A 21,825-nucleotide genomic window follows, 5' to 3' on the forward strand; every position below is an offset into this window, starting at 1 on the left:
CTTTGCTCTGAGGTCTCTTCCGTGAGCGTTGGGTTCAGCCGTGTTATATGCTGTCCCCTCAGCCCTGTGGGCCATAAGTGGAGCCCTAGCAGTCCAAGTTCTTCCCTCTCCCACAGCTGCGGTAGTTCTGGGATGCAGCAAGATCGGAGTACTAAGCTAAGTCTGTGTCCTGTGCCTGCTTGGCTCAGTCTCTGTACTTCTCCCTTCCCTCCTCCCCTGCTCCCGTGATTTGCCCACCTTTAGGTGAATTCAGTAGTGAGACTCTTCGTCTTGCCTGTCTGCTGTGCAGGGAGTCCTTTGTGGAGTTATAGTTGTTTGATTTGTTGTAAATTCCAGGGGAGATTTCCAGAGGCTCACCTCATGCCGCTATTTTGATCGAACAAGAATGATTAGTGACATCTTTTCATGTCTATTGGTCATCTGTATGTCCCCTTTTGCAAAATGTCTATTCAGGTCCTCTGGCCATTTTTTAAATTGAATTGTTTGGGTTTTTTTGTGTTAAGTTGTATGAGTTCCTCATAAAGTTTTGGCTATTAATCCCTTAATAGATGTATCATTGATGAATACCTTCTCCCATTCGGTAGGCTGTCTTTTCATTTTGTTGATGGTTTCCTTTGCTGTGCAAAAATGTTTTAGTTTGATGTAGTCCCATTTGTTTATTTTTTTCTTTTGTTTTCCTTACCTGAGGATCAGAAAAATATATCACTAGGAGCAATGTCAGAGAGTTTACTGCCTATATTTTCTTCTAGGAGTTTTATGGTTTTGTGTCTTGTATTTAGGTCTTTAATCCATTTTGAGTTTATTCTTGTATAAGGTGTTAGAAGGTGGTCCAGTTTCATTTTTTTTTTGCATGTATCGGTCCAGTTTTCCCAATACCACCTATTGAATGGACTATATGTTCTTGCCTCATTCTTAGAATAAATGACCATATAGGCATGGGTTTATTTCTGGGCTCTCTATTCTGTTCCATTGATATTTGTGTATATTTTTATGTCAGTACCTTGCTGTTTTAATTACTATAGCCTTGTAGTATCGTTTGATTATCAGGTAGTGTGATACCTCCAATTTTGTTCTTTTTTCTCAAGATTGCTTTGGCTATACAGGGTCTTTTATGGTTCCATATAAAACGTAAGATTATTTGTTCCAGGTCCGTGAAAAATGCCATTGGCATTTTGATAAGGATTGCATTGAATCTATAGATAGTATGTGTAATATGGACATTTTGACAATGTTAATAATGCTTATCCATGAGCACTGTATATACTTTCATTTGTTTGTATCTTCTTCAGTTTCTTTGTTCAGTGTCTTATCGTTTTCTGAGTACAAGTCTTTTACCTCCTTGGTTAAATTTATTTTTAGGGTGGGTTTTTTTTTGTTTTTTTTGATACAATTTAAAATGGGTTTGTTTTCTTAAGTTCTTCTTCTGACAGTTCATTTTTGGTGTATAAAAAGGCCACTGATTCTGAATATTAAGTTTGTATCCTGCTACTTTACTGAATCCATTGATCAGTTCTAATAGTTTTTGGTTGAATCATTCAGGTTTTCTGCAGAGGGTGCCAAAAAAGTGTGTACACATTTTAAGAAAGGAAAAAAACTGTCTTAAAATTGTAATATTTAATATATACCAATAACAATAGATGAATACAAGTCACGTTTGACTTCCGCAATTACAAGAGGTGCTCAGAGTGGTTACCATCAGCGTAAACTGTTCCAACACCATAGCAGAAGAAGCACGACTTGTTGCTGTGTGAGGTCTCCCAGATCTTCCCTTGTGCACACCACACACAGTACCATGCATCTCAAACTTAACACGAATGTGTGCAATTGTTACACATGTTGGAGGTTCTGTTGAATACTTACACTTCCATTGTCATTGTACTTCTACAATGTTCTCGAATTTCAAATACCACTTCAAAATGCACTCCTCAAACAACAACTGTGCTTCTGCCATTTTCTTCGACTGTCCTGCTGTCACATGGTGATGCTAGCATTCATTTGATTAATGCCATCTTTTGAGCGAATGTCACACTGCACATTGCTACCGTAATTCAATTCAACTTCGAAAAGTAATACATAGATAACATCTCTTAAAATTTGCATATATTTTTGGCACCCCCTGTATATAGTATACTACCATGGTATCATGTCATCTGTAAATAATGACAGTTAGTTTTACTTCTTTCTTCCCAATTTGGATGGCTTTTATTTTTATTTATTTTTTTCTTGTCTGATTGCTGTGGCTAGGACTGCCAATGCTTTGTTGAATAAAAGTGGTTAAAATGGAAATCTTTATCTTGTTCATAATCTTAAGGAGAATGCTTTTTCCCCTTGAGTATGATGTTAGCTATGGGTTTGTCAATATTCGTGTATGGCTTTTATTATGTTCCTTCTATTTCTACTTTGCTGAAAGTTTTTAATAATAAATGGATCCTGGATTTTGTCAGATGTTTTTTCTGCGTCTATTGGTATGATCATATGATTTTCACCTTTCATTTTGTTTATGTGGTGTATCATGTTAACTGATTTGCAAATAACAAACCAACTTTGCATCTGAAGAATAAATCCCACTTGATTATAGCATATGATCTTTTTAATGTATTGCTGAATTCGGTTTGCTAATATTTTATTGAATATTTTTGCATCTATATTCATCAGGGATATCAGTCTTTAATTTTCTTTTTTTGTAATTTTTTTGTGTGGCTTTGGAATCAGGGTAATGGTGGCCTTGTAAAATGAGCTTGGGAGCTTTCCCTCCTCTTGAATTTTTCAGAATAGTTTGAGAAGGATTGGTGTTAATTCTTTTTTGAATGTTTGGTAAAATTCACCTGTGAGGCCATCTGGTCCAGGACCTTTGTTTGTTGGGAGTTTTTTGATTACCAATTTCATTAGAAGTAATCAGTTGGTTCAGATTTTCTGTTTCTTCTTGATTCAGTCTTGGAAGTTTGAATGTTTTTAGGAATTTATTCATTTCTTCCAGATTGTGTAAATTGTTGGCATACAATTGTTTGTAATATTTTCTCATAATCTTGTATTTCTGTGGTGTCAGTTGTCACATCTCCTCTTTCATTTCTGATTTTATTTATTTGAGTCCTCTCTCTTTTTTTCTTGATGAGTCTGGTTAGAGGTTTATCAATTTTATTTATCTTTTCAAAGAACCCACTCTTAGTTTCATTGATTTTATTTTTGTATTTTTTTAAATTTTTATTATTTATTTATTTTTAAATTAGTTTCAGGTGCACAAAACAAAGTAATACTCACACTGTGTCAACGCCCCTCACCCCATCCACTATCCCTCTGACATCGCACACAGCCATTACATTTCCACTGTCTCTATTCCTAATGCTGTACTTCGCTTCTTGTAAGTGTATATGTGTGTGTATATATATATATATATATTTATATGTATGTATGTATGCATATATATATATATATATATATATATATATATATATATATATATATAAACTTGTAGTTGACATTCATTATTGTTTAGCTTCAGTTTCAGGTGTACAGTGCAGTGATCAGGCATCTACATCTTTCCTGAGGTGGTCTCCCTAATGAGACAAGTGTCCATCAGATACCCTACAAAATCTTTACAACATTATTGATTATATTCCCCAAATTAACTTTCATAACCCCGTGGCAATCTTGTGGTTACTGACTGTGCTTTCTAATCCCCTCAGCTTCCCCTTTATCTCCATCCCCCCATCTAGCAACCCTCAGTTTTTCCTCTATGTCTCCAAAACTGTTTCTGATTAGTTCATTCACTTATTCTTTTCTTTAGATTCCACATACAATTGAGATCATATGGTATTTGTCTTTCTCTGTCTGACTTATTTCACTTAACATAATGTTCTCTAGGTCCATCCATGTTGTTGCAAATGGTAAGATTTCTTTCTTCTTTATGGCTGAGTAATACTCCATTGTATAAATGTACCACAGTTTCTTAATCCAGTCGTCTACCGATGGGCATTTCGGTTGTTTTCATGTCTTGGCTATTGTGTATAGTGCTGCAATAAACATGGGAGTGCATAAATTTTTTTGAATTAGAGTTTTGGATTTCTCTGGATGGATACCTAGGAGTGGAATTGCTGGATCATAAGGTAGTTCCATTTTCAGCTTTTTGAGATACCGCCAGACTGTTTTCCATAGTGGCTGCACCTATCTGCAATCCCACCAACAGTACACAAGGGTTCCCTTTTCTCCACATCCTCGCCAGCACTTGTTGTTTGTTGATTTATTGATGATAGCCATTTTGACTGGGATGAGGCAGTATAGTGTCTCATTGTGATTTTTATTTGCATTTCTCTGATGGTTAGTGAGGTTGAGCATTTTTTCATATGTCTGTTTGCCATCTGTATGTCCTTTTTAGAAAAATGTCTCTTCATGTCCTCTGCCCATTTTTTAATTGGGTTGTTTGTTTTTCTGGAGTTGAGTTGAGTGAGTTTTTTATAGTTTGTGATATTAACCCCTTATCAGATATGTCATTGGCAAATATCTTTTCCCATTCAGTAGGATCCCTTTTTGTTTTGTTGATTATTTCCTTTGCTGTGAAAAAACTTTTTAGTTTGATGTAATCCCACGTTTATTTTTTCTCTTACTTCCTTTGAGCGAGGGGATATATCAGTAAAAATCTTCCTCTGGGTTATGTCTGTGAAGTTTCTTCCTATATTTTCTTCTAGGAATTTTATGGTTTCAGATCTTACATTTAAGTCTTTAAGCCATTTTGAATTTATTTTTGTATATGGTGTAAGGAGGTAGTCCAGTTTCATTTTTTTTGCATGTGTTTGTCCAGGTTTCCCAGCACCATTTATTGAATAGACTGTCTTTCCCCCACCATAAATTCTTGCTTCCATTGTTGTAGATTAAATGGCCATATAGGCATGGATTTATTTCTGAGCTCTCTATTCTGTTCCATTGACCTATGTGTCTGTTTTTATGCCAGTACCATGCTGTTTTGATTACTGTAGACTTGTAGTATATTTTTGTATTTTTTAAAACTCTATTTCATTTATTTCCACTCTGATCTTTATTATTTCCTTCCTTCTACTCACTTTGGCTTTTGTTTGCTGTTCTTTTTCTAGTTCTTTTAAATGTAAAGTTAGATTATTCACTTGAGATTTTTCTTGTTTCTTAAGGTAGGCCTGCATTCCTATGTATTTCCCTGTTAGGACTGCTTTCACCATCCCATAAATTTTGGGTTGTTGAATTTTAATTTTCTTTTGTCTCGAGGTATCTTTTTTTTAAATTGGGGAATATTGGGGGACAGTATGTTTTTCCAAGATGTCAAGTTATTGTTTTCAATCTAGTTGTGGAGGATGCAGCTCACTGGTCCATGTGGGACTCGAACCGGTGACCCTGGGGTTATGAGCACCGCACTCCAACCACTGAGCCAGCCCACCAGCAGCTCATCTCCAAGCTAAAGCTGTTGTCTCTCACTTGCCCATGTGGGAATCGAACCGGCAACCTTGGTGGTATGAGCACTGCGCTCTAACCACTGAGCAACCAGTCGCTCACTGGCAGCTCAGCTCCAAGCTCAAGCCCTTGTTTTCAATCTAGTTGTGGAGGGAACAGTTCACTGGCCCATGTGGGACTCGAACCAGCAATCTTGTTGTTAAGAGCTCACACTCTAACCAACTGAACCATCTGGCTGCCCCTCAAGGTATCTTTTGATTTCTTCCTTGATCTTATTGTTAACCCATTCATTGCTTAGGTAGCATGTTATTTAACTTCCACATGTTTGGGTGTTTTTCAGTTTTCTGGGGTTTTTTTGTTTGTTTGGTTTTTGTTTTCTGTAGTTGATTTCTAATGTCATACCATTGTGGTTGGAGAAGATGCTTGATATGATTTCAAGCTTCTTAAATTTATTGAGAATTGTGTTGTGGCCTCACATGTGGTCCATCTTGGAAAATGGTCCATGTCACTTGAAAAGAATGTATATTCTGCTGTTTTGGGGTGAAATGTTCTAAAAATATCAATTAAATCCATCTGATCTAGGTGTCATTTAAATCAGTTGTTTCCGTGTTGATTTTCTGTCTGGAAGATCTGTCCATTGGTGTCAATGGGGTGTTACAGTCCCCTACTATGATTGTGTTACTGTTGATATCTCCGTTTATGTTGACAGTATTTGTTTTATATATTTAGGCGTTCTTATGTTGGATCTATGGATGTTTACTAGCGTTATGTACTCTTGTTTAATTGATACCTTTATCATTATATAATGTCCTTTTTTGTCTCTTATTATAGTCTTTGTTTTAAAGTCTATTTGGTGTGATATAAATATTGCTACTCCAGATTTTGTTCTTTGTTCGTTTCCACTTGCATGTAATATCTTTTTGCATCCCTTTGCTTTCAGCCTATATGTGTCTTTCAGTCTGAGGTGGGTCTTTTGTAGACAGCATATGTGTGGGTCGTTTTCTTATCCATTCAATCAAAAGACATAGGTCTTTTGATTGGAGCATTTAATCCATTTACATTTGAAGTGACTATTGATAGGTACATAATTATTGCCATTTTATTATTCATGTTTTTGATTTGTGCTTGTTTGTTTGTTCTCCCTCTTCTTAAAGAAGTCCCTTTAATATTTCTTGTAATACTGGGTTGGTAATAGTTGCTTGTCCTTGTCTGAGAAGCTTTCTATCTCTCCTTCAGTTTTAAATGATAGCCTTGCTGGGTAGAGTAGTCTCAGTTACAGGCCCTTGCTTTTCATCACTTTGAATATTTCCTGCCACCCCCTTTGTGGTTGCAAAGTTTCTGTAAAGAAATCAGTTGATGGTCTTATGAGTGTTCCTTTTTAAGTAGCTAGTTGTTTTTCTCTTGCTGCTTTTAGGATTCTCTCTTTTTCTGTAAACTTTGCCATTTTAATTATAAAGTGTCTTGGTGTGGACCCATTTGGGTTCATCTTGTTTGGTACACTCTGCACTTCCTGACCTTGTATGTCTATTTCCTTCACCAGGTTAAGGAAGTTTTCAGTCATTATTTCTTCAAATAAATTCTCGATCCCTTGCTCCTTGTCTTCTCCTGGTACTCTTATGATGATAGTGTTGTTAAACTTGATGTTGTCCCAGTTATCCTTAAATTATCTTAATTTTTTAAAATTCTTTTTTCTTTTTGTTGTTCCAATTGGGTATTTTCTGCTATATTTTCTTCTAAATTGCTGATTCGATCCTCTGATTCATCTAATCTGCTGTTGATTCCTTCTAGCGTATTCTTCATTTTGGTTATTGTATTCTTTATTTCTGAGTGGTTCTTTTTTATAGCTTTTATATCCTTCTTCATGCTTACTCTCTCTTTGTAGAAGCTCTCACTAAGTTTCTTAAGCATTCTTTATAACCAATGTTTGTAACTCTGTCTCTAGTATGTTGGTTGCCTTTATTTCATTTAGTTCTTTTTCTGGAGTTCTCTCCTGTTCTTTTACTTGGGACTTGTTTCTTTGTTTCCTCAGTGTGGCTGCCTCTCCGTGTTTGTTTCTATGCATCAGGTAGACCTCCTGTGTCAGTCTTTATCTGGTGGCCTTATGTAGTAAGTGTCCTGTGTGGGCTAGTGGTGCTGTATCCCTGATCACCTGTGTGTGTCTTCCAGAAGTGTCCCTTGTGTGTATTGTATGTATTCTCCTGTTGTAGTTGAGCCTTGATTACTTTTGACACATCAGTGGGTGGGATTGACTTTTAGGCTGACTGGCTGTGAGGATTGGCTACACAGACAGCGTGTGAGCTGCTATGTGGGGGCTTACCCTTCAGAGATGGATTTGTCCCAGCAGGCTATTGTGCCTATTAAGACGACCCTTTGGGTGTACTGCTTGTGGGGCTAACTGAGCAGTGCTCTGGTATGATCTGAGGCTGGCTGCAGGGTGTTTTGTTTCTGGTTCCTCTTGGGAGGGGCTCCTGTGCAGGCCAATTTCAGACTTGTCTGTGACCTGCCTGGGGCTACCTGGTAGGAGTTCCAAAGCTATATGCAGTTGGATGCTGCCTGTGCTGGACCTAGGAGCATGTGTGGGTGGCCTCACTGTGAACCAAGGCCAGCTGCTACCAGTATTGGGTCTGGGGCAGCTTAGCAAAAGGCCCAGAGCCCCACACCCCAAGCCTGTTGCCACCTGCTGGCTGCTTATAATGCTCAGCCACTGAAGGAGCCTCCTTAGGTGACGGGGCCAGGCTGATTGACTTGGTGTTGACAGTGACCCTGGTGATGCCTCCCAGTTGGGAGGACAGGGTCCCAAGGAGTCACCGGGTGTGGCCAGTGGTTTTCACAAAGTTAATGCACATTCAGTTTTTGTGCCAGTGCTGAGCCTGTGGTCACTCCGAAAAACACCCTGAGATCACTGTGGCCAGCTGCTGCTCACCTCAGGCCTGTAGATCCTTGAAAGCCACTAAAAAAGGCTACAGCATGAGCTGGGGGGTGACAGCCCATCACCAAAAGTTTCCCAGGCCACTGTAGGATCCCACCTCTGTAGAAGCCCCCTGCAGCCCATGGGGTGGGGCTGGCCACTCAGGAGCCAAGAGTGTCTTGGGTGATGCCACATTAGCTGGGTGGGGTAGGGCCCCAGGGAATTATCAAGGTGGTGTGCACGTGGATTTTACCAGACCAATGCAGTCTCAGATTTGACCCTGTGGAGGAGGGTTCAACACAGGAAAGATGGGTCAGGCCCTCCTGTAGGTTTACATGTGAAGCGGGCTCCACACAAGGACAATGACAGCTGTCCCTATAGCACTTGCCCTGAAGCCACACAACTAAGTCTTTCTCTGTATGTCTCTGGCACCCCTCGAGTTGCTGCCAGAGCCCAGGGTGAGTGTTTGCAAGCAAGTGAATCTGTGCATGGGACCTTTAAAAGGATGTCTGGATTTCCAGCTGCTTTCCTTCTCACTGGGATGGATGAATAGAATCTTTACTTATTTTCACAGCCAGATGTTGTGGGGAGTCCTCTTCCTGGCAAAGAACCTCTGGGCTGAGGAGCTTTGTGTGGGGCTGGGACCCCTCACTCTTCAGGGGGGACCTCCACCACCAAGGTGTCCCTCCCGGTGCTCAACCACTACTTGTGGGTTTGAGGTCAACCCATTTGGCATCTCCACCCCTCCTACCAGTCTTGATGTGGCCTCTTTTTTATATCCTTAGTTACAGGTGTTCTGTTCAGCTAGTCCTTAGATGATTCTATAGGTTGATTGTTCTATAATTTAGTTGTAATTCTAATGTGATCATGGGAAGTAGCAGACACAGCTTTTACCTATTCCGCCATCTTGGCCCTTCTAGCAAGAATAGCTTACTTTTGTTTTTGCTTCTTCCTCATCTTTCATTTAGTCCTTGGCCCATTGTAATCTGGCCTAGTGAACTCATTAGACTTCCCATCTCAGTAAATGATACTCTATTCATCTTGTCACCTATGATACAAATTTGGGGTCTTGATATCTACTGCCAAGTTACTTCCTAAAAAGGTTTGTGCAGGTTTGTTAAATAGTTGATTAATCAGAGAGCTCCAAGTAACTTCATATCTTTAAAATGTTCCTCTTTCCATGCTTAAGAGTTTTATTAGAAACTGTGTGATTTGTTTTTAAAGTAATCAGAACTTCCTCTTTAGAACCTCTTTCTCTTTCCTGGGTAAACTCTTGGTATAAAATTATGACTTTCTTTGATCTGATTTTTCCCCATTTTAATTTTGCTTTTCTACAGACAAGAAACATGGGTAAGCTCAGAAAGTATCTGCTTCATTTTCTATTATAAACTACAGGTAAACACAGTTACTTTATCCTAAGCATCCAGACATATACCCAACTACTTCTTCCTGTTAGAATTAAATCAAATAGTGGCTTTCCTTACATTGCTTCCCCTACCTTCTAAAATATGGAATTGATAGGAAGGCAATTAAAATTTTGTCAGTTTATTTTAAAAGTTGAAAAATACATAAATATATTATACATAATAAAAATATCAACCAATCAATCAGAATGTATTAGGCAATCCTCTGTTAGCAGACTAAACTACCACCTAAATATCCCAAATTGTATTACAATGTCTCTGCATTAGTTTTGTAATCTCTGTTTTAGTAAAATTAATTCATCTTTCTTTTTCATTTTGTGAATGGATTATAGAATTCTTTCAGATAACTAGAGTATCTTTTTTTCCATATTTTATGGTCAATCAAGCATTCTTTCTAGTGCTTCTACCGTAAGGTTTATGTTGCTTTTTCAGGCTACTTTTTCATTAGGTATTTCATAACAAAATTCACTCTTCCTTTGCTATTTTCAAGCATGTGTCTTAGCCTATCTAAAGCTGCTGGAGTTAAATTTCAATGTTTCCCTTAGCTGATTTGCACTGATTTATAGGTATATGAAAATTTGAGTGCTATACCCAATAGTCTTATGTTGTTTCTTTTGAGAATTCTTGGGCACCTCTTCCATTGCTGCTCTGCTTTCTATGTCATAATAGTGATTCATTTATTCGGACCCAGCCATAGTACAGAGCTCCACTGACCCAGTTTGGGCACATTACAAGTATCATATTTAAAAAACATTGTTCACTGGCTGTAATTCAGCAGTAATTCCAATTTCTACTTGAAGTCTCTCAAAAGATGTTAAAGGGAATCCAATTTATCAGCTATAGTAACACCTCTTACAACCCCCTTTCCTGCCTTTTTCAGTCTTCTCAAACCATGCCATCCATCTGCTGCCCAGAGATTCTCACTCTTTTGAGTCTTCATATTGTGTAGCATCACTATTTCCTAAACCAACCTGAGTGGCCCTTGTTTGTTTATCTCCTTTCCTCCCTGCCAGTTCAGTCCAAATGAATCTTAAGGAGTAAGCAAGAGGAAGAAACTAAACAGAGAGTAAAAGTATAAAAAATATTTTTGATTACTAGAAAGTCATGAAGAGAAGAAGACTGGGAACACTTATGTATATATTTTGTCTCATTCATTCATTCATTCATTCATTCATTCATTCATTTTATACCAAGCACCAAATGTGAGCCAAGTATTGTGGGGATTTAAAATTGAGTAAACACATGGCCTTTGCCTTTGAGAAGCTCACCATCTTAGTGACTGTCAGTTATAATTTTTCCCTCTTACTCACACTTCAGTTTGAAGTTCTTTTGAGGATGTTGAAGAAACCCTGGCTAAAACGGATCTCATCGCACTTATCAAGTAGATTTCATTTTCACAAGGAGAAAATATGCAAATTACTCCTGGGTCTGGATTATGACTTCAGTCTATATGCTCTGTATTCTTCATTTCTCATTATTCTCATCCTTATTCCTCCTTCCCCAGGGAATCTTCAGAGAAATTCTCTGGTCTTACAGTGGTGCTGGGGCCTCTCTTTCTTATTATCACATGCCCCAGGCCAGTGACCTAGTTTTGTGTCTTTCTTTGTGTATACTAATGTCTTTTACTTTTAGGCCATTAGGCTTCAAGTGTAAGCCTCTTCAGAAGCTGCTATTATTTTTTGGATTTAAGGCTCCTTCTTCTATGCTCTTCACTCTTTCATATTCACATATAGGCACTCATTTCTAAAAATTATAAGTCTGGTTCTTATTTTACTGCTGTTTTGGTACAATAAAATAAGTTCAACAGGCAGGCAATTGTTAAACATCTCAATAATTTAGGCATAGTACTTGGTGTTATGGATACAAAATAATATAGGCAATAATAATGAAACAACAATAATACATGACATTTATTGAATGCTTACTAATCTTCCAAGTAGTATTCTAAGCACTTTATTTGTATGGATTATTTGTATTAGTAAATTGTATTCTAAGCATTTTATTTGTGTAACTCTGTATTAATTAAGTTTCTTCAGAGAAACAGAGCTAATATTTTGCCATGTATAATGCATATTTTTTTGCCCAGATTTGTGAGGGAAAAATAAAGATGTGCATTATACATGGGTAGTACTAATTCTGTATCTACATAAATGTTTTGATTCTTTTATTTATGCTTATGAGTTAAAAGTGTAACTCGAGAAATCAATAACGATATCTGTATGCAAAATAATACCCTGGAATATGATAATCGGTTTTGTTGAACTTATGACAAACTTGCAACAACGGATTTCTTGGCCTTCTATGATGTATAAATATCATAAATTTGTTACCAGTCCATAAAATTTCTTGTACCTTGTATCTGTTCTTGTGTTTTGTAATGATTTGTTATGTAAAATTTCTTGTACCATAATATGTTAAAAAATAAATGCTAAACCTCCTTTATAATATAAAAAACAAGTACCTAAATGCAAACAAATAAAAATTTGTATTAAAAAATTAAAATAAAAGATTTTTTCCCATGAAAGTTTGGGCCAAAAACATGGGTGCACATTATACATGGGAGCAAATTATACATGGTAAAATATGGTATATATAAATATGTAGAAAGAGATTTATTATAAGGAATTGGCTCATGTAATTATGGCATAACCATATTATGGTATATAAGCATAATGAATATTATGTAATTCTCTACATAGAGAAATTTCATGATCTACCATCCACAAGATGGAGGCCCAGGAAAGATGGTGGTGTAGTTCCAATCAAAATCCACAGGACTGAGAACATGGGAGCCAATGTTGTAAGTCACAGTCTAAGTCTGAATGTCCAAGGGTAGGAAAAGATGGATGTTTCAGCTCAAGCAGAGAGTAAATTGACACTTCTTCCACCTTTTTGTTCTATTTGGGCCTTTAAAAGATTGCATGATGCCCAGTCACATTAGTGAGGGTGAACTTCTTTTTTTTTTTTTTGAGGCTGACCTTTACTTCAGTCTACCAATTCACGTTAATTTCTTCCAGAAACACCCTCACAGACACATTCAAAAATAATGTTTTACCAACTATCTGGGCATCCTTAGCCCAGTTAAGTTGACACATACAATTAGCCATCACAAACTCTAGGAGATAAGTACTAAAATAAAAGCAGAGAGGGTAAGTAACATGTTCATAGTTATATGCTAGTGAATGACACAGCCAGGATTTGAACCAAGGCAATCTGATTCCATCCAGAGCCCCTGCTCTTAACCACCATCCTATAATGGAAAGTGAAATAGACTCATACGACTCAAAAGTTTTTGTCCTTAGGATGCTTACAGTCTGGTAATAGAGACAGATAGTAGACATTAAACAGATCATTTCAATATAATACATGCTAAGATATAGACATACACAAGATGTTGTATCTTTCCTTCCTCCTTCTTTCACCACCAAAGTATAATGATTCCAAAAAGGCCATCCTGGTGGTTGGCTGTGACTCCTTACTGATAAATAAAGACGTGGTTAATTGTGGGTTGTGCTGTTTTTCTGAGCATATATCTGACACTTGTTGGAGAGTCTGCAAGGATGACCTAGGGCAGTAGTTCTCAACTCAAATGGTAATAGGGAGATTCCCCCGCCCCCACCCCGGGGACATTTGGCAGTGTCTGGAGATATTTTTGATTGTCATAACTGGGGAGATGCTAGTGGCATCCAGTGGGCAGAGACCAGGGGTGTTGCTAAGCATTCTACAATGCACAAGGTCAGCCCCCTACATCAAATAATTATCTGGACCAAAATATCAATAGTGCCAAGACTGATAAACACTGATCTATTGTTACCACTTCTATTAATCCATGAAAACAATTAACAGAATGAGAACAAGTCTAGAATATACAAGTATGTCTATTGATTTTAAAATCCTGAAGAGAATGTCCTGCTAGGCTGTATGCTCCAAGAAACCAGAGCCACTGTCTACACTGCTGATGTCAGAGCCTAGTACAGAGCCTAGCACAGGCACATAGCGGTTGTTCAAATACTATTGCTTAGACTGAATTGATTATGTCACAGAGATTATAAAGTATAAATGGACCAATCAAATCAGAAGCACTGTGGAAATGAATGCCTAGGTGTGTCTGCATATGCTCCAGGCACAGGGTAAGTGCTTAATAAATATGTGTTGAATAGATAGATGGATGGTTGGAAGGATTAATGAGTAGAAACTTGAAAGTCCTGGGACACAGGCATTTTCATCTTTCGCCATTGAGGAGAATGCTTTTGGAAATGATAGAGGTGTGGGAAGAAAACAACTAGGTATATATATGATGTTGAACAGTATGTTTTTGTGTGAGAGTGTATAAGACTGGAGTGACGTAAGTCATATTTCCTCTTTCCTCTACTGTTAGCTTCTTTCTATTGATCTTTCTCAGCCTATACAGTCATGTGTCGCTTAACAACAGTGACCCGTGGTGAGAAATGTGTCATTAGGCATTTCATCATTGTGTTAACATCATAGAGTGCACTTATACAGACCTAGATGGTCTAGCCCACTACACATCTCAGTTATGTGGTATATAGCCTATTGCTCCTAGGCTACAAACCTGTACAGCATGCTACTATACAGAAAAATATCAAAACATAGAAAAGATAGAATAAAAATATGGTATAAAAGATGGAAAATGGTGCACCCACTAGGACACTTACCATGAATGGAGAATATGATGCAATCGAGAAACAATATGATGCTGCTGCAGGTGTGGCAGCATACTGCGTTACAGGAAATGTTTTTATAAGTACAAAGCATATACTCTAAAATAACAATAAAAAGTATCATATAATAAATACATAGACCAGTAACATAATCTGTTATTATCAAGTATTATGTATTGTACGTAATTGTATGTGCTATACTTTTATACAACTGGCAGTGCAGTGAGTTTGTTTACACCAGCATGACCAAAAACGTGTGAGTAATGGGTTGTACTATAACATTAAGAGAGCTATGATGTCACTAGTTGATGATAGGAACTTTTCAGTTCCATTATAATCTTATAGGACTACTGTTGTATATGCAGTGCATCGGTGATTGCAGCACTGTTTTGTAGTGCATGAATGAGTAGTTCTCCCTTTCCACAAAAAGCCAATAGGCCTCCCTTCATCTTGCATCTTCTAACTATCTTCTTTCTCATTGCCTTCAGTAAACCTGTTTTTTTCAGAGCTGAGGCTTATACAATTTGGGGTACCCTCATGAAAGAAAGAACGGAACTGTAAATACAAATAACAACAAAAATGAATTTAGTTAGAATGAGAAAAGAAATCCCAATATATCACAAGTTTTAAAAAGCTAACAAATAGGGCTGGCCCGCTGGCTCAGGCGGTTAGAGCTCCATGCTCCTAACTCCGAAGGCTACTGGTTCGATTCCCACATGGGCCAGTGGGCTCTCAACCACAAGGTTGCGGGTTCAACTCCTCGAGTCCCACAAGGGATGGTGGGCTCTGCCCCCTGCAACTAAAATTGAACACGGCACCTTGAGCTGAGTGGCCGCTGAGCTCCCGGATGGCTCAGTTGGTTGGAGAGCATCCTCTCAACCACAAGGTTGCCAGTTCGACTCCTGCAAGGGATGGTGGGCTGTGCCCCCTGCAACTAGCAACAGCAACTGGACCTGGAGCTGAGCTGTGCCCTCCACAACTAAGACTGAAAGGACAACAACTTGAAGCTGAATGGCACCCTCCACAACTAAGATAGAAAGGACAATAACGTGACTTGGAAAAAAGTCCTGGAAGTACACAGTGTTCCCCAATAAAGTCCTGTTCCCCTTCCCCCCCCAAAAAAAAAATAATAAAATAACAAAATAAACGATTAAAAAGAAAAAAAAAGCTGACAACTATTACAAATTTTACTAAAGCCAGAAAAATGGCATACATTTTTGTTAATGAAATGCCTTCACGCTTCTATAATACTTGGCCACTGAATAGCTCTGACTCCCATTCACTTCAAACCTTGTTTCTCCTCTACACCCCACTTACTGCTGGAAAACTAAATTGAACCACTAGAGAACACAAGCCCAGAGAGGAGACATGACCTGTCATTATTTTATTTGAAAATCTGCTGGGCCAGCCTCAGTCTCCTTTTTCTTTATTGTCTGAGGCAGAACCAAATGAATTATAAGCAACATCCCCTGCCCCCATACCCACTTCTCAATCTCCAAATTTCATTGAATTCACGATTAGGAAGCCAGGTCTTCTGATAAAGATACTCACTGGTCCCAAGCAGAAATCCCTTCCTTCTTATCTGATCCACCAGCCCAGGCCAAAATCTGGGCCACAGGGCATCTCTGCTTCTCTAAAACAGGTCTCACTCTGACTCTCATTGGCAGGTCATTCAGAACATCCGGTGTTCGCGGTCTCCGGCAGCAATGTGAGTCTTCAAATCTCCAATTTGCCTGATAACCACAAAAAACTCACCTGGTTTTACACTACCAACCAGAAGATTGTAGAATGGGAGTCCAACAAGCCTGCGCCTTACTACTTCCATTCTAAATTTAAGGACAGGCTCACACTTGATCATCGAAATGGCACACTCCACATCTATAAGGTCCTGAAAACAGACAGCAGTACCTACGTCCTGAAGGTGTTAAAGGAGGCTGGGGCAGAAGAGGAATGGAAGATCCCACTGCAGGTGTTTAGTGAGTTTGGGGAACCAAAGGGCATGTCTCCACTTTGGAGCCCTGGATGGACCAGTGGGAGACTTCCTGGGGATCATTGGGGCTCTCTCTGGGAAGAGGAGAGAAAATCCTCAGGACAGGCTTAATTCATTTCTCCTGGAGCGAGCTCCGCTTAGGAGTGAGCCTGGGCCAGCAGAGCCCAAACTGATATCCTTGGGACATTTAAAACCTGTTCTGCTGTTAGTTGAAGTGAAGGAAAACAATAGAGATGGTTTCCTCTCTATTCTCTTCATGCTTTTCTGTGATCAACCCAGGTCAATTCTGAGCTCATCTTAATAATATATCTGGACAAAGACATTATCAGACTTAAGGAAAAGATAGAAGAGATAAAGGATGGTGCAAGAGCTATTAAGGAGGGCTTTTTACCCTTCAGAATGGATGGGACAAAACCTTCCACTCGTAACTCCAGCCTAACTAGTATATGTGGAATGAGGACTAGGACATTCTACTTAGAATCAGACAGACCTGGGTTAAAAACTCTGGTCTTTTAGTCACTTACTAGCTGTGTGACCTTGGAAAAAGATCTTAACACCTCTGTGCCCATATTAGGTAAGTTTCTTTTGATGGCAAGTAACAGAAACCAATTCGATGTAACTTGAGCAAAAAAGGAGAACTTATTTAAGAAACTAGGACTCCTTAGAACAATTCAAGGAGTTTAGAAGATTCAGGAAGGGCTGAAGGGGAGAAAGAGTGAGAACCAGGGCCAGTCCAGAGTCCCTAGCCTCCGGAATCTGTGGACTGTGTCTATGGATCTGTGTCATTTACATGACTTATCTCTCAAAGTCTAGACTTTTGTATCTCTCAGTTTAAATTCTCAAGAGACAGAAACTGATTAACCCAACTTCATTCAGGTATGTGTACCTGATCTAAACATTTATGGCCAAAAGTGTTAGGTTATAAAGCAGAAACCTGCAGAGGTTTCTCTGGGATTGAGGTAGGCAATTATTAGAGAAATGGGGCTGGGCAAACATCCAAGAGAGATGTGCACCTCAGAGCCTTGGGTTCCTCATAATATTATGAGGATAATTATGTCTACCTTTTAAGATGTTATGAGAATCAAAGTAGATATTTTTTAAAATGCTAAAACAGTGCAAATAAGAAGTGTTGTATATATTCATGTCCCACTAGCCAGACGGTCTCTATTTTAACAGGCTAAAGTCCCTTCTTCTCCTCTTTCTCCCTGTCATATGGCCTGAAAATTCAGGAGGTCCTGGGAATAGGAAAGAGTCAAAGTCTCTTACAGTGGTGTTTAAAAAAAAACACAAACCTAAATTTATATGATTTACCAATTTCTGTGGTAAATACTCCCATACAGCCAATTCCAAGCTACTAGTCGTTACACCATCAGCTTGCAAAGTTTCTGAATATTTTAAAATCCACAAGCTTGTTTGGCTTCAGCACATTTGCCTGAAGATAAGACCCTCAGGATGTGATTAGCAGAAGAATTATCCTTCAGTTCAGCCCAGGAATTTCTTTTTTTTTCTTTCTTCTTTTTTTACTAACAATTGTCACCCCAATAAATTTAATAAAATTAAATTTAAAAAAAAAAAGCCCAGGAATTTCTGATAGCTCATAGGGGACTTCTTGGAACTACCCCAGCTGGTTCAGTAAATGCCACCCACAAAGTGCCCAGTGCTGTGCTGCTCACCGTGGGAAATGCGGAAGCTGTGTAAGACATGAGGCTAGACCACAGGAAATGGAGAAAAAAGCAACGGTATGAAAATGCTCAGTTAGAGTGTACAGGGGGAGTCGAGCAACCTGAGAGGGTTTCATGGCGGAGATGAGTCTGGAGTTCAGGACGCCAGCCTGGCAGAGCTCCTCTTGCCCCTCCATACACATGTAACCCAGAGACAAGCTCTGATCTGGTCCATTGTCTGCCACATTTTAATCCTGTGACATCTGAGTTGCACTGATTCTGCAAATGGTTTACCCTTGACCAGAATGAAAAGACCCCAGAGGATTTCAAGTAAAATGACACTAGCAAAGGAAAGAGCAGATGCTAGGATTAACTTTTCTCCCATCTGGCAGCAGGACAACAGCAGAAATCATGATATGCCCTCCAACATGCATATAACACTTACACTCTGCAGAAAGCATTTCCCCATGGACAATGACATTTTATCTTACTGACACTGTACTATGAGGTAGAGTCATTTTAAAAATGAGAAGGAAATTCAAGAAGTTGATTATCTTGCCTAATGTAACTCCAACAGAGCCAGGTCCAGGGTCCAGGCTTGTCTCAATCCAGCTAGTGCTTTGTCCTTTCTATCTCTTAAGTGCTCCACCCATTCATCCATCCATCCATCCATCCATCCATCCATCCATCCATCCATCCATCCGATACTTATAGAATACCTGCTATGTGGCAGGCACTGCACTAGACACTGAGATACCAAAGTTAACAGATATAATGCTGACAGGTGCTGGGGGTTACATGAAGTTCTTTTCTGTAGTTCTGCCAGAGTCAAGGAAAGGGCCCTGCCATGTGCAGGGCAATGTATCTCTTACCCTAACACTCTTGCTGAATCTGAGCACAAGAGCCCTTGAAGGACCGATGGGCCAAAATGCCAACTGCAGGCCATTGCTAGAGAAAGGGCCCTGAGCAGTTCAGACAGCTGGGATACTAAGTCTGACCCCAGCGGATTTCTCTGCAAACATACTGCTGTGCTGTTCTTTCTGGCCCACAGATGATCAGAAATCCATTTTGTTTCTGGGTGCATGGCTCCCTCTGCTGGACTCAGTTTAGTTTCACCCAAGGAGTAGCTTTTTCAGTTTGACGTCTTCCGGAGGGCAAAGCTGCTTACTGACTCCCTGTCTAGGGGCTTCTTGTCCATGACTCCACTTCTGGAAACAGTCAGCCCCTCCCTAGCTTCCTTTGTATATTGTTGGCTAAACCCTCACAGCATAAATGCCTCATAAATGCATAAATCCATCGTTTCATCTTATAACATTCTCCTCATCTTCAGATCCTGTACCTAAGCCTAAGATAGAAATCAAGGAGTTACAAGAAGTGAACAACAGCTGTCATCTGATCCTGTCATGTGTGATCGTCAACCAGTCTCTCAATTATACCTGGTATAGGGACTCAGGGCCCGTTCCAAAAGAGCTCCAGAGTGGTGAGCTTGAAATCACCATCAAGCCACAAAACTACTCCAGGTTTTACACCTGCCAAGTCAGCAATCCTGTGAGCAAGAGCAATAATACAGTCTACTTCACTTCAACCTGTAAACCGGGTAAGAAATATTCCTAAGGGAAATGAGGTGGGCACTAGTTTTCTCTTGAATGAAGAAAGGTATGGAGATCCTATTCAGCCTCCTGGCACAGAACTTGAAGGAGAATCAGAAAGGTATCTGGAAGAGTTGGGTTCTACCCGTGGCTCTGCTACCACCCCCCTTACCTTTGTGAAGCTCAGTGTCCTCATCTGCAGAGGGCCGTTGTATAGGACATCCCCTCCCCTTGCCCGCTGTCATGATGCATAGTCCTGGAAGCTGAGGCCAGGGTAATTGTAGGCCAATCTGAGATATCAGGGTGGGCAGGGAGAAAGAGGGCGAGCCACACACTGTTGATCAGTTACATAGAGGGGTTTCTGGTAGACAGCCTAAATCAGCAAAGCAAGAAAGGCCAAGGAGATGAGCATGAGTGAGAACAAGCAGTAAGCAGGCGTGAGAGGCAGAGGCTCTCTGCTCTTTCCCAGGTGTGTGCTCCTTGATGAATTTAGACAGGAAAATTCTGGGTTTTATGTTTCATATTCCTCGGTCTCCTTGGATAATCCACTAACTTGAGCATCACTCCTGGCTTTCTATCAAGTGTAAACAGGTCCTATAGTGGGGTAGCTAAGGTTGGGTAGTAAGATCACAGGTTTTGGAGTCAGACACGTGAGATCAATTCTGGAAATGTCATTGACTAGCTAAGCAAGTTACTTAGCTTCTCCAAGTCATGTCCTTCTTAAATAACAGACAAAATAGTAGTGCTTATCTCATGCTGTTGTAAGGACTGAGTGAATCCCTGTCCTTTAAAAAATGAGGATGACTGCTCATTTGCAGAAAGGATGAAAGCACTAATACATTCATTTTTGTGGACGGGCTAAACCTATCTTGTCACTTTTTAGCCACCGCAATTATCCTAGAAAAACATCCCTAAGCTCCCTTCCTTATTTTATCACCATTCTCTTTTCTCATTATTTTGCACTTCCTCTCCTCTTTTCTCCTTCTCTTTCCTCTCCTCTCCTCAACTCTGCTCTCCTCCCTTCCTCTGTTTTCATTTCCTTCTTTTCCCTTCTTTCCCTATCTCTCTTCTCTTCCCCCTTTTTCTTCCTCGATTCAGATGGTTAGTGGGATGGAGAAACAGGAAGGGGTAGTGGTCCTTCTTTCCCTAAGGTCAGCTGTGCATAGCATTATATGGTCATCTGTCTATACCTGGAGCTCTGCCTTACCTTGTTTCTGTCTGGTGGAGGACAGTGATTCTTTCCCAGGCTCACAGACGTGCAAGGGAACCTGCAAGCACAGGACTCAGCTGAACCCGTGATAGTTGGGGGGTTTCTGCACTCTACAGTTTATGTCTGGAGAGATTGAGTCAATTTGGGAAGAAGATATCTCAGGCACACTGGGGAAATTCATGGAAGAAACACACTCTCCTGCTCTCATGACAATGTCCACACCCCCACCCCTTCTCAATGCATTAGTCAAGACATCTAAGTGTTTGACATCTAATCAAGACATCACTTTCTCTTTCAGCCCGATCCTCTGGAGTAGCTTGGATTGCAACGTGGCTAGTGGTCATGGTGTCCACCATTCTTGGTCTCCCGTTGACCTGAGAAAACTCTCCTAACTCAAGAGTGAAGCTTCAAGACTGCAGGATCTTGCCTTTGTCAGCAACCATGCGCTTAACCCAGATAGAAGCTCTGGCTCTATGCGATGCAGCAAGTGTGTTACTGAGGCGTCTATAAAGATTGTCAAATTAGCTCTTAGAAAGCATGGTGAATATTTTATTTTATATCCCCTAGTTGTTTTCCAACACACATATATAAACACACATATATTCTTCCCACCAAAAAATGTTATTATACTATGCAGTGTTATCTTGTTTAAGTAAATATTTGAGATGATTGTCAAAGTGGATTCCCACTGTTGCCCCAAATCTGTCAGACAATAACAGCTCCATCAGCCTCAACAAACTGGAACATTAAGATACAAAGGGGAAGAGACTGGGACCATAGGCTCCTGTCACTGTGGCTGAAGAGTTCATTTGTGCTGTCTCTGACTCTTGCTGTCACATTCGTGCCAGACCTTCTTGGGTTCCAGCACTCCCAAACTTCCCCCTCACCAAATTCTGCCCTCCTTCCTAGTAGTTTGCTTTTTTCTGGCCTCTCTGAGGAACAAACT

At 39.6% G+C, this 21,825-nt stretch overlaps 1 protein-coding gene across 2 annotated transcripts in view; it reads left to right on the plus strand.

Annotated features, from left to right (window-relative positions):
- CD48 (CD48 molecule) overlaps nt 1-21,561 on the plus strand; it is a 30,809-nt gene extending 9,248 nt beyond the window's left edge. The window contains exons 2-6 of one of the 2 annotated variants that reach the window (XM_088801794.1): nt 12,447-12,544; nt 14,795-14,801; nt 16,097-16,405; nt 19,411-19,677; nt 21,178-21,561. In XM_088801794.1, coding sequence (XP_088657920.1) covers nt 12,447-12,544; nt 14,795-14,801; nt 16,097-16,405; nt 19,411-19,677; nt 21,178-21,257 — 761 coding nt within the window. In that variant the 3' untranslated portion in view covers nt 21,258-21,561. The remainder of the gene's footprint in view (nt 1-12,446; nt 12,545-14,794; nt 14,802-16,096; nt 16,406-19,410; nt 19,678-21,177) is intronic. The other variant, XM_019718151.2, reaches the window with a different exon arrangement.
- The last annotated feature ends 264 nt before the right edge of the window (nt 21,562-21,825 follow it).

The sequence above is a fragment of the Rhinolophus sinicus genome, chromosome 11 (assembly GCF_057876585.1).
Source record: "Rhinolophus sinicus isolate RSI-liver-muscle chromosome 11, RSI-T2T, whole genome shotgun sequence".
In the NCBI taxonomy this organism is placed as follows: Eukaryota; Metazoa; Chordata; class Mammalia; order Chiroptera; family Rhinolophidae; genus Rhinolophus; species Rhinolophus sinicus.